Source organism: Sardina pilchardus, chromosome 19 (genome assembly GCF_963854185.1).
Source record: "Sardina pilchardus chromosome 19, fSarPil1.1, whole genome shotgun sequence".
In the NCBI taxonomy this organism is placed as follows: Eukaryota; Metazoa; Chordata; class Actinopteri; order Clupeiformes; family Clupeidae; genus Sardina; species Sardina pilchardus.
In genome coordinates, this window is record NC_085012.1 from 9,670,805 (window position 1) to 9,684,257 (window position 13,453).

Sequence of the window (13,453 nt, forward strand, 5' to 3'; positions counted from 1 at the left end):
ATATGAAGGCATTGTAATAGAGTTGCTTGCTATGACGCAGATAGGTCATTAATGCATTAGTTTGAAAGGCAGTGATTTACATCCTGTCTATGCGCACAGTATGGCTCTCGAGAGATACACAGGGTGGTTTCGACATTTATCTATCAAATGGATCTTTTTGTTCGCCGTGGCAGGGAGGTTAATGGCAAATAGAAATAGAAATGGATTCTGATGCAGCCACTGAAGGACAGTAGGCTTGCCTGCACCTGATGGAAATGCCCACGGAAAATGGAGGGGAACAGTTAGAGGGGAAAAAAGGCCATCAGCGTTCCTCGATGATTTTACTGCCTGAGAATACAGCAGCCCAAAGGAAGCCCACTGCTCCTCCTCCTCCTCCTCTTCCTCCTCCGCGGAGGTTTTCTTGGGGGTCATTATAGAGGGGGGGGTGGAGGGGGGCATTCTCCCCTCATCTTCCCACTGCCGGATGCCTTGGCTGGGGGTTTGGTTGAGAGAGGAAGAGGAGGGGAGAGAGTGGATTGTTCGTTCCGGCCCATTCCGAGGCCCACCCGCCGGATAGCACTGCACCGAGACACCTTAGCGGCCATCCCGCGGTGAAACGGCACTTATGCAAATCAGCCGGAATCTGTTTCACGCCGTACGGGCGCGCCATTAACGGCCGGAGGTTTTAGAGCTGCGTGCTGCGTGCACCGTGATACCCTTTTGTCTTCTCACTTTCTAACCCCCCCCCCCTTCCTCTCTCCTCTGTTAAACGACTCCCATTTCTTTCCCATGCTGCTGTGCAAAGTGGAGGTTGATAGCAATTGGGAGGGTAATTAATGGCCAATTCAGTTTTATGCACGCGCCTCAGTGTGTTCGTCTCCTCGACCCGGCGGTGATGGTCTGCCCGACCCAAATGGGCACAAGGGGGAACAGGCATAGGGGAAATGATTGCGTTGGTATGGGGGCAGTAAAATGCCACTGCCCCCTCTCCCCCAACCCCACCACCAACACCACCACCACCCTCAGCAATAAAACGATTCACTTTAGCATTTAGATATTTCATTACTTGCCCTCTGTGAGACTCATCTGATGTGGATGCACTATCAATTCCCGAATCCTTTCCTTCCATTTGGTCCGCCTGCCTCCAAACCTGCCTTGCATGTCTGAGTTATATCTATTTGCACATTTCAGAGTCACAATTCAAAGAGGGGCCTGGACTTCATCACCCCGAGCCGCTGGGTTGCCACAAGGACATCAAAAGGTCCAATCCTTTGGCTGCTATTTGCACGGCAAATAAGCCCGGGCGCGTCAGTCTGGCGAGAGTCGAGCTGGCGCCCGTACATACGCGCCAATGCAGATGCCCGTGGCTTTTGGCGGCGAGAACGCTTCTCTGTACCACTGCAACTACTCTCTATCAGTCAAAGGTCATTAGTGGCGACAGTTATTATGCGGCGCAGATAGAGAGGGAGAGACAGAGAGAGAGAGAGAGAGAGAGAGAGAGAGAGAAAGAGAGACATACAGAGAGAGAGAGAGAGATAGAGCATTGCCGGGGTGGAATGATCTTCCGGCTGAGGTCAGTGGACGGGATTAATAACATCAAAAGTGCATTACGCCCAATTAAAGTGCAGCGGAGTCCAATGACTAGCACATTTGCGAGCGCTTTAGCGGGGGCTAGCAGCACCAGGCGCCAGTCCGAGCCGAGCAACTCCATTACGCTGACAATGTCCCTTCCACTGGACTGGGGGACTAATTCATTAAAGCTGCACACGCGGGAGGCTCCGCTCATCAGGAGGAGGGAGGAATCTGAATTTGTGCCGCTTGTGTTTCGAGAGCCAACTATTAGTGGGGGTTGTTGCATCGGCGCTCTCCTTCGGACGGCCTCTTGTTGCGTGCACTTCACCTTTAATGACTTCCACGTTATTTTAGTCGTAAAAAAAAAGCGGGCAGCGGCAGGCGCCGGTCGGATCGCCCCTCTGTGCCCGCTCCTTTCCGCCCGTCTGACCCAGTTCGCCGGCGCCGCCGCCGTGCCAGATCGGGGCCGGACGCGGCGTGCGCCGTCTCAGCGGGGGTTTGCCGGGGGGGGGGGAGAGAGCCGCTCCACGTTCAGAACGAGCTCCTCTGTTGTTTTTGCTCTCTGCGTGAGCGTTTCACTGGAGCTGTCAACAGCTCTTTGATTATGCTGGTTCAACAGAGGGGCAACACGCATCTCTGTATGGAAAGGCCAAGCAGCCCCCCTGCGGATCCTCTACCTTCAAACAGCCTTTGAATACAGAGCACGTGGCTGCATAGTGGCTTTATAATCAACTAGTCTGTAATCATCTATCAGCTATGCCATGTGATTCTCATATCTACACTACATATAGATTTCTTAATGATATGCTTGTATATTTCATATCTGGGTATTGTAGGAAAGGCTGGTGAATGGAGCTGTGATGTGGGCTTTGGAGATGGGCAACAGTGGACGATGACTTACCTGCAGGCCGATGGGACCAGGGGGTCCGGGGAATCCTCTGGATCCCTCATCTCCCTTCTGGCCGAACATGCCCTGCTGTCCACGGGGACCAGGCTCTCCATCACCACCCTGCGAGGCAAGGGACAGAGCAGAATTGGTGACCACTTTTCAGACTTGTGTCCGACAGACAGAGAGCCTCGGACAAGCGACAGACACAAGACACAAGGCGGGCGAGCAGACCGAGAGCGTGTCCGTGACGGACGGCAATACTCACAGCGGGACCAGGAGCACCGATGGGACCCTGCAGGCCAGCTGGACCAGGTGGACCCTAGTGGACAGAGAAAGGACATATTATCATAAGAGACTCATGTACCGTACATGATGTGACGAAAGTAAGAGGTCAACTGTAATGTGTTCCAGAGTCTTGGCTTGACTGCAGACAGCACGGCTAGAGAGAAAAGAACACCTGCTTACCTGTTCCCCTTTGTCTGCTTTGCTTCCCTTCTGTCCTGGTTCACCAACCTCTCCCTGCAGAAACACAAGTAAAATGTGTCACAGCTGCACTTCCAACACAGAGGCGCTGTTACCAACACCCAAACGCTAATTATTTCTTGAAAGGCATGAGGCACAAAGCAGGTATTTTATACTTTGCTAATGCTTTTTTAGCAAAGTACAAAAGAGATAATTGTGCGCATCACAGACAAGTGTCACATTGTCAAGTAAAATGTATGCAACAGTAGGTATGGAACTAAAATACATTAAATTAATAACACTTAGATCTAAAACGATTAATCAAACATCTAATCATACATAATCTTCAGACAGTGTGCTTAGTACCCTGAACAGATTATCGATGCAGAGACAGTTGGTGCAGTGATAAATTACAATATCTGGAAATATGCTTTAGAAAGATATGGCACAGACAATAAATTAAGGAATAATTTCATGTTTGGACCATCTCTAATTACGAGTTCGGGGCCACTTTGGGAATGATGATGGATGTGCATAAGGGGAGAGGCAAGAGACGGATCTGCCGTGCAGATGGCAGGGGTGTGGAGATGATGATGAGGATTGATGACTGGTCCCATCTTTTTCCAAGCCTGGGCCAGCCTGAACGCTGACTGATGGTGACAGCATGAAAACAGCAAAACAGCAGCCATTTTGGTCCAGTTTTCTGGCCACCACTCCTACGTGCAGGACGGCGGAGGGACACACTGACCTTGTCTCCGTCCTCTCCTGGGGGTCCCTGTGGTCCGGCTGGTCCTGGAAGACCGACTGGGCCCTGGACACCATCACGTCCAGCTGGACCGGATGGTCCTTTCTCTCCCTGTGAGAACGCACCAAATGCCACTCCGTCAGTACCATATAACAGCCTCAGTCTTAATACTGTTGTATGTTAAGATAGCTGCGCTACTGACATAATGTAGCTAGATCATTATAGTCATATAACATATACTTCTATCTATATAACTATAACCACATTATATAGTATACTATTACTATAACTATAACATCGTTAGTTAGATTATAGTCATATAATATATTCGGCTACTAACTGTCCACAGCGTTAGGGTGGCATCTTACACAAAAGCAAACCTTTGTGTTTACAAGTTCTGTGTCCAACTGCCTATTCTAGTTCACATTTTCTTTACTACTTTAGCAAACAGCTGAATCATGCAGTAAATGGCCTAAAAAATGCTGAGTCACAAACACTAAAATAAAAAGAAAAACAACAACAACAACAACTTGAAAAGCCTTATAAGATGGGGCCTGATTTTGACCGTGTTACAGTAGCTGATAGAGCGGCGTTCGCTACTCACTGGTGCGCCCTTCTCTCCGGCGGGGCCTGGGGGTCCCTGAGGTCCGGAGCGTCCAGACAGACCGATGGGGCCGGCGGGTCCAGCAGCTCCTCTCTCTCCTGGTGAGCCCTGCAGACGCAGCGAGGGACAAACACATGCGTCAGTGACCCTGGTCTATTTTGCATGGCAATTCTACGCATGGTGTACTGTATGTGAAGTGTTATTATCAAGGCCTTAAATTGAGGGCAGCATGCTATCTACAGATTTACTGTGATGTCAAAGGCAGTGCTGAGGGGGGTAATATGTTTATACACAATAGAAGCAATAACGTGTTCCCATACAACATCTTTCCATATGAATGAGTGCATATTGCATAATAATACTAACAATTCAAGGAATTATTATGATTTTCTTTTGCACTAAGGGCATTTCAATGTGATTTCCATGTGAAAAAGAGGCACTTCATGTGAAAGGATCTTGCATTAGAGATACAAGATCAGATCTCTAGTTCTGTTGCTCTCTTCTCCTGGTGCTTCCCCATCTCTTCTCTTCTTCTCCTCTCTTCTTCTCTTCTCTCGAGGCGCTGTGCGGAATCGCGGGGCATTCGGGGCCATCCCTCAGCACTCGTGGGCACAGTTAAGCCGCGTGTAACAGGCATAAGGAGACGGATGTGCAGCCTCTCACTGCCCTTGAGTGGGCCCCGCAGGCAGCCTTAATCTAACCCCGAGGCCAGCGATGATTGCACAGGTGTCAGCTCAACCTCTCCAGAGGGGCCCTTCTGGGCACTTTGGCGACGGGAGGTGGGAGGGATGCTGGGTGACGAGATCGTTTGCTCATGTCTGATGAGTGTGGCGGCTGCTGTGTCGTGTTCAGGATCCGTCACTGCGGGCGTGGGAGGCGTGAGTCGGTCTTTGGGAGTGTGAGCATGCATGTGCATATGCGTATGAGTGTGTGTATGTGTGTGTGTGTGTGTGTGTGTGTGTGTCACATGTGATGTTCTAATCACGTGTACCACAAGCAGACAGCAGGGGGAGGTGAGGGGTGGGGGGTCAGGCATCGTTTCTCAGAGATGGCCCCACCTACCCCCACCCCCCAATGAGAAGCAGGGATTGATATGAGCGAGCTAGCAGATATGAGCAAGTGATCAAAACACCACCACGATGAATAATTCAAGGTGTGAGGCACAGTATGCTTTCTCTGCCTCTCTCTCTCTCTATCAATCCATCTCCCTCTCTCCCTCACTCCGTCTCTCCGTCTCTCTGCCTCTCTCGCTCCCCTTCACAGCACGCGTTGGGGCTCCGTTTATAAAGTCAGAGCATCTTCTTCACCCAAATGCAAATGGGCTTGACAAAATCCTGCTGAATGTCAATGGGGTCCCCCGCCATTGGTGACACTTGGCCCATCCAAACTAATCTCTCCGCTAACGCTGTCAAGCTTCACCAAAGAACAATTACTGAGAGACACCACTGTACTTATCTGCTGTCCGTACCAAAGAGTAATCCACACAGAGGAGGAGAAGAATGTCATTTTAATCCCGAAAAAAAAAATAAAGTGCCGTGAAGACAGCCGGGGCCTCTGCCACTGTCGTGTTTAATCGAACTTGGCAGCTCCCCCCCCCCCCCCGAAGCTCGGGCGGTAATTGTGACGCCAGACCCCCGAATCTATCAGCTAGGGAAGCCCCTCTAGGCGTAGAGGCGCGAGCTCCAACTTCTGCTCTCTTCGGGGGAATAGATGCCCACAGCTGCCCCCTAGTGCCGGATGCTGGCGTTGCGGGGGCAGATGTTCACGCTGCGGGGTGCGAACTGGACCTCCGAGGGGGGGGGGGGGGGCGAGCACGCGGGAGGTGAGGAGTGGTCAGCTGCGGTGAGACGGCGGGGGTCTGGCGTGGACGGCGGGGGTCTGACCACACTTCCTCTCGGCCCCGGCGGCGTGCCGGCCGGCCCTCGTCTGCCAAACAGCTGGCTAATGGCCCCCATTAGGTCTCGGCGCCGCTGGCTGGCGCGTGGCCCAAATTGGACCCCTCCGAGCGCCAAAAGCGGTCGGACGGACGGACATGCAATCATTTCACATGAGTTGAGGGCGAAACCATGGCAACGTGGGTACTTACGACTGGACCGGGTGGACCCTGTGGACCTTCTCCTCCTTTCAAGCCAGCTGGACCCTGAAATAGAGATAGACAGACACAAAGACAAACGAGACAGAGATGAGAGTGGGCAGCAGCAGACAACAAGGCTAATCAGGAAAGAGAGGAAACATTAGCAAGAAAGAGGCAGCAGCAAACAAACAGAACTCTCCAGAAACTGGTCGCTTGGTTAGATGGCTTCAGACTTCACACGCCTTGTGTCTGTGCAATATGTCTCTCCCCCTGCCCCCCCCCCCCCCCCCCCCCACACCTCTCCACCCCTCTCCATCCCTCTCCACCCCTCTCTCCCCGTAGCAGGGCGCTATCAGCCTACACTCAGGGTGGCTTTAAAGTGGGGATTTCTTTTTTGGGGACTCTGCCCTGACTGGGTACACTTTTAATCTGAGCGAACGCCGACTGCAATCTATACGGCGCTATCCCATGGATCAGGCAGACAGGGAGAGGGCGAAGAGGGGAGAATGAATACTGATCTCCCCATTAGCCCACAGTTTACAGAGCAAACTCACGGCGGGACTTGCAATGGACGCGCCCAAAACAACAGCAGGGGCTCTCACTTCTCATAAAATCAATGGGACCGAATCAATTGGATCAACATCAACATCAATTGCTGAACCAAATTCATGGTAACACAACAGAGTAAAGAACCTTCAAGGCTGTTTAAGACTGAAGACGCTTCTATTCATGGTCAGGGGCGGTTGATTTTCCAGGCAACTTAGCTCGCGACCCGCAATGGCCCCAGCCTTTGCCACAATTAAACTATAAATGGAATGGGAGTTGGAATAAAATATCACTAACTCTACCCCCCCACGCCAAGGACTTATTCTAGTGCTGCGCTCGCTGGGCAGTGCTATACTTTGTGCACTGAGTGGGCAGTGGTCAGCCGTGGGCAGGAGCCGAGCTTGCATGTGTGTGTGTGTGTGTGTGTGTGTGTGTGTGTGCTAGACATGCTCCACACCATTAATCTGCGGCGGGAGCGCGCCTGAGGCAGGCTCTGGCTGAGTGCTGCTGCGCTGGAGTGCCGCGTCTCCAGTGGCTATTTATCGGCCTGCGTTTTCTCCTCTGGCAGCTTTTCATTAAGGCTATTGGAAAATAGGGGAGCCCAGGGTAAACAACCAAGTGCTTGGTGTCTCTCTCTCTCTCTGTGTGTATGTGTGTGTGTGTGTGTATGTGTGTGTGTGTGTATGTGTGTGTGTGTGTGTGTGTGTGTGTGTGTGTGTGTGTGTGTGTGTGTGTGTGTGTGTGTGTGTGTGTGTGTGTGTGAGAGTGAGTGTTTGTCTGTGTGTGTATGTGTGTGTGTGTGTGTGTGTGTGTGTGTGTGTGTGTGTGTGTGTGTATGTGTGAGTGCGTGTTTGTTTGAGTGATTCTGTGTGTGTGTGTGTGTGTGTGTGTGTGTGTGTGTGTGTTTGTCTGAGGGATTGTGTGTGCGAGTGTGTACTTTATGAAGATTTCCATATATCTAGTGTGTGTGGGCTGGAGGGATGGTGGATGTGTATTGTGACTTCTTTATTACCTTCCCCAAAGATGTTGTGCTTTTTGGGTTGTTTGTTAGTCTGTTTGAAAGCAGGCTTATGCAAAAAACTACCAGCCTGATTTTCATAAAACTTGGGAAAAGTGAGAGAATCCATTCCATGTTGGACTCGATCTGAATCATGGGGGGAAAATCCACAAATGTAGTTTCACTCTAAACAAAGAACCGTTGCACCATTTCACCTCAGTGGAGGTCTGAATCCTCCAAGAGCATTTCTGGCCTGTGTGGCTCTGTTTAATGTGTTTGTTTGTGTGTGCCTATGAGTGTGTGTGTGTGTGTGTGTGTGTGTGCCAGCACTCGCACACGTCCCAACAAATGCTCACCGCCGCTCCCTCTCCATAATGAGACTGGGAGGCTTCTCTGAGCCAATAAATTGCAGCAGTACAGCACAATCAGTCCACTGGCTGGCTGGACTCCTCTGACCTTGAGCACTGCCTGCCCAGAGCCCGGGGGCCCAGCCTGCCCCAATCTCCAGCCCTTTTTGCTACATCTCCGTGTTTACATTCCCAAACCCCTTCATCATCTACATATTTTACATCTGAACATCATGCCCTAGTAGGCTAAGTCAAACAATAGAACTGGAGTTGGTGTCGCTCGACGAGAGCCAATAGGTCTTTTCTCTGTGTCAGTTAATGAGTGTGACATGTGCCAAAGGGAATCACTCAGAAATTGGAAGTATTTTCAATTTTCGTTTTTTAAAAAAAAAAAAAAAAAAAAGGATCATCTGCACCGTATCAGCCAGACTCCCGTGGGAGTGCAGCAATTGTTTGCCGCGATCCATCCCAACTGGTTTTAATGAGCTTGGTGTCCACTGCATGACTGCCCAGTGTGACTGAGCAAACGGAGGACGTCTTAGGGACTCGTGGGATTAGGAGGCAGAAGAGGAGGAAGAGGAGGAAGAGGAGGAGGAGGAGGAGGAGGAGAGGGATACTTACAGCGGCTCCTGGGAGACCTCTCTCTCCAGGGAAGCCTCTCAGACCCGGGGGACCGTCTTTTCCAGAAGCTCCAGCGGGACCTGGGTCTCCCTACGGAAACAGCAGAGCAGCAAATAATGAGAAAAATATTGTAGCAAAGTGTAAATGGAATAAACACATTTGCAGTGCAGTCACAGTGTTTAACAACATGGTGAAGCTGTACTTTTTCACGATCTGACACCTCACAAAAAAGAAAGTACGGTAAAAAGGCTGTCATGGCTAACTCTGTCTAAGGACTGAGACATCTTGTTAAGTCTTGTTCAGTCTGTCACATTATCCTCTAACATGTGTGCAACCCTGTAAGACATTTGTACTTTTCTCTCTCAATATAGACATTTTCTTTCACGCGGCTTTGAAGTTTTACACTCCCTCACAATGGGCTCAGCTCTCACAGCATGTCCTATTCAACAAAAAGTGAGCGGGTTCACAATGTGAAGACAGCCACGGATCACTGTGCTCTCCAAGCCCCTCGATGGCAAACAACGTTAACAGAGCCTTTGAAGACAGGAAGTCCAAATTACACAGTGAGAGAAGTGTGACTGCATTCACTCAGAAGCCTGCAGCCCACTCTTTGAATAGCTGACCCGTGGCTTTTTCAGAAGCATATTAGCTAGCTCTGTGGCGACTGGTTAGCTGAGGTTTCTCAGGGTCATAGAGGTTGTGAGGGGGAAAAGGGCCGGGGCTACTGTGGTTCGGGTCCTTCTGTGATTGGCCCACGACCAAAGGTCCAGGCTGCACTGATTGGCTATCTCCACATACAGATGGAGGGAAGGGGATGGCTATTAAGGGAAAGGGAGGCTGTAAGCTACTGAGAATGAGCTGAGCACAGAGTCCACTTCAAAAACTCTTCTATTATTTCAGGGTAGTAGTTACTGCTAGCTGATAGCTTTCTGGCGCCACTGAATAGAAGGCCGATGTACAAAGGGTGTCAGCTATCCTATTACATAGCTGTGTTGTGCTGTTGTTGTTGTTGTTGTTGTTGTTGTTGCTGATGTTTTACCTTGGCACCCTCTTTACCAGCGGAGCCAGGAAGTCCCTGCTCTCCAGGAGGACCTGGGGGTCCGGGGTGTCCTCGCTCACCGATGGGTCCGGTCTCTCCAGTGGGTCCCTATCAGAACATCACACTCGGGTCATTCAGAACCATTTCTGTGTCTGGGACATTTCCACGGGATGTCACAGGGTCATACACAACATACCTGTGGTCCCACAACTCCTCCAGGCCCGGGTGGTCCGGTCTTTCCTTGGAAACCCTGAGAAGGGTGGGAAGGAACCGTTAGAAATCATGGGAAATGGACCAAGGAAATAACAAAGCACACAAGTCATGGTGTCATATCAAGCACACTGACTCCCCCATAAAATGTGTCATGATGAGATGATAACTTCATATTGATTCCCCAAACATAGCTTGTTCAGCACTGTTGGAACAGCGCATACACCACTGGGCTTTGATACAAATTTGAAGAATGAGCTTCAGTACAACATAAAGACAACACAAAGTCAGGCTAACATGCTACTAGAAGTGGTGATAACCAAACTAGCAAACATGCACCGCACATGCATTCAATTAAAAATAATGTGATGTCAGAAAGATAAAAATGTATCCAGATGTATTCTTTGGATAAGAATTAGCGTTCTTTATCTATTAATTTATCAACAAGTTTTTGTTTACTTTAAAAGTAATTGTCTTGTAATATTTTTTTTTATTTTGTTTTGTTTTTTTGGGATAATATGTACTTTTGAAATATTATGTTTTGAAACATCGTATTGAACATTCATGCTTTCAACCTGACCATTGGAATAAATGCCTCTCAAGGGCATTTATTCACTTACTCTCACTTACCGCCCCACCACCTAGTGGTAAGAGGAGGTATCACATGGCCCGCAGGGGGCAAACGTGATCCTCGTAAGTGACAACTAAGAAGTCTTGGCTGCAATAATAAGGTTAGCAGTGCAAGGGAGCTACACAAGCAAGTGACACATAAAGCACACAAAAGCCATTACACTAGAAACTTATCAGATCAGACAGGACTACAAGAAACAAGAATCTCATAAAAGCACCGACACATGATCAGATAGTGACTAACTTACAGTGAAGATAAAAAATAGAGCTGTCATTTGTGTATATAAATTTGAGATAAAAAAAACAATCCTTTCGGTGTTGCTTGACAGCATCTACAGGCTTCATGCAAACTGATTCACAAGGCTCTACCGCAACACATGCAATCTACAGTAACATCTGCGTCACACAGCAATCAACGGAAGACAGAGAGCGGTAATAGACATCACTAAGGAGAGGCAGAGAACACAGACACCCCATAATAGCCCCTTACGACAGTAAACATACAACACACACGTAATCGGAGAGTGCCGGTTCAAACAGTCACCTCTCACCAAAGCAGTGAAATGCACTAATAGCTGAAGGCTACTAAGATGTGATTAGGATGCAATGCAATTTATTGACCTTTCACACTACTTCCCTTCTCCCTTTTTCCCCTAAGCATCTTAGTGTGAAGGATTTCTTTTCATCAGAGTGCCATGATTTTTTTTAGCTCTAACCTCTTGTGTTATTTACTGGGTCCATCTCGCTTTGCTACTGTCAGCGCAATCATGACGATGATTATTAGTTGTATTACCACTGTCATTGTTATTTGTCAAATCAATATCTATGAAAATAAGGCTGCCATGAATCAGGGATCATTGAACGGCTCCTGAAGCGTGACCGCCTAGGGGTGGGTTGTGGGAGTCGGGTGATGGTGGTGTGGGGGTGGGCATGGAATTGTGCTTACGGGCAGTTTACGTGGCAGCATCCCAATCAATGCACGGGGTTGGCCAGTCCCGGAGAGCTCTTTGCTTTGTAATAAATTCTGCCGTAACGCACACGCCCTAATGAAGCTCCTTATCGATGTCAGTGGTGGCTGTCGCGAGGGGCAGGGAGACTGACCCCACACTAATGCGTTGCGTCGGGGGGGTGGAAGAGAAAGGAGGGAATGACAAGTAGCTCTCTGTGGCGTTGGCTCGCCGACGCCTTTTCACAGCTTTTATTGGCTCTTTAGGATAATCAAAATCTACCAGATAAATGTAGGCTGGAGTCACAACGAAAAAGACTAAACAATTTTGTTTGCTTTTGTCAGCGGGATGCTAGCATGCTTCGTCTGAGATAAGCTCAAACCCAGTGTTGTTACCTCTAGAGTGGCTGGAAGAACTAATGTTTGTATCTTTTTACTATTCATATTTTATTCTTTTTCATCTGCATTGTTTTTGGTTCCCTATGTTTTCCCTTGTGTTTGCATGCTTTTGTTATGTCTGTTTGGATGTGTTTGTTCGCAACGTCTGTCTGTCAGTCTGTCTGTCTGTTTGTCTGTCTGTGTGCATATAAGTGGGAACATTCCAATTTCACTGCAAGCGAATTATGGGAAGAAACAGCTACCCAGCGGGCCACCGAGGAGTTCCTTATCAGACAGTTGCCAGTGTATTCAGGCCAAGCGTCAGTGTAAGCCCTGTGATTTTTAATGGCATCTCTCCTGGGCTGTGACTAGCAGCTGCATGAGGTGTTGGTGTTTATCCCCCCCCCTCCCCTCCACTGCCACTCCCAGCTTTTTAAAAGCAAACAAATGGGCCCTCCTCAGCCAGCTGGCTTTGTGCTATCCACAGGCCAATTAATATTACAAACCGACGGGTTAGGGACATTTCTCTGCAAATCTCTCTTTTTTTATCTCGGCCAAAGAGTGTGTGTGTGTGTGTGTGTGTGTGTGTGTGTGTGTGTGTGTCTGTGTTTGTGTGTGTAGAGCAAGCTGACAGACACGCGGGTCCACTGGGTTGGTGTAAAATATCGCCGGCTCGCTGGGGGAGACTAATCCTTCCGGGTGTGAAAATTGCGGGCGTGGAGGGAGGTCCGAGGACAAAGCGTGGTCGTCCGCACGTTCCCACACCCGGCGGGAAGAGTCGGCCCCCGAGCCCCGCTGCCCGCAGTTCGCCCCCGCGTGCGTGCCAGCTCAGGGGAGGGGTGGCGGGGCGGCACGGAGGATCACTCACCGTCTCACCACGCTGGCCAGGGTGACCGGGCAACCCGTCCTTTCCAGGTGGTCCCTGCACAAATCACACACACACACATGGTCATCAGAGACACCCTGGACGGCACTTACACACACAGCACTCATCTTTGATGCCTCTCTGTTACCAGGAGGTTTCACTGCAGCTTGTGCTTGCATTCATCTATCATTCAGAAATCGTTTGTGTTTAATAATATAACAAAGAATGAATGATCAATGAAGGTTAAACAAGAATTAAAAAATAGATCAAACGTCGAACGTGGTCAGAGAAATACGGGGGAATCACACAAGATACTTACAGGGGGGCCCTTTGGTCCGGAGAAACCAACTGGGCCCTGGGGTCCTTGAGGTCCCTGGAACACAGAGCAGAACCAATCAGACACCAGGAGGGGACAGGCTATCAGAGAGAGGCCCCTCACTCTGTCCACTGAGAAGAGCGGAGCTGTGCATCGCACAGGCTAACAGCAGTTAGCCTGTGCAATGGCTGGACAGTGGACAGCTGGACAGTGGACATGCAGGACGTAAACAG

General features: G+C 49.6%; 1 protein-coding gene across 1 annotated transcript in view; it reads right to left on the reverse strand.

Annotated features, from left to right (window-relative positions):
- The window catches only part of col11a1a (collagen, type XI, alpha 1a), an 87,933-nt gene that overhangs the window by 19,154 nt on the left and 55,326 nt on the right, over nt 1–13,453 (reverse strand). The window contains exons 36-46 of the mRNA XM_062521134.1: nt 13,224–13,277; nt 12,908–12,961; nt 10,072–10,125; nt 9,876–9,983; nt 8,837–8,926; nt 6,338–6,391; nt 4,252–4,359; nt 3,651–3,758; nt 2,906–2,959; nt 2,706–2,759; nt 2,453–2,560 (exon numbers count right to left, since the gene is read on the reverse strand). Of these exons, the coding sequence (XP_062377118.1) occupies nt 2,453–2,560; nt 2,706–2,759; nt 2,906–2,959; nt 3,651–3,758; nt 4,252–4,359; nt 6,338–6,391; nt 8,837–8,926; nt 9,876–9,983; nt 10,072–10,125; nt 12,908–12,961; nt 13,224–13,277 (846 nt within the window). The remainder of the gene's footprint in view (nt 1–2,452; nt 2,561–2,705; nt 2,760–2,905; nt 2,960–3,650; nt 3,759–4,251; nt 4,360–6,337; nt 6,392–8,836; nt 8,927–9,875; nt 9,984–10,071; nt 10,126–12,907; nt 12,962–13,223; nt 13,278–13,453) is intronic.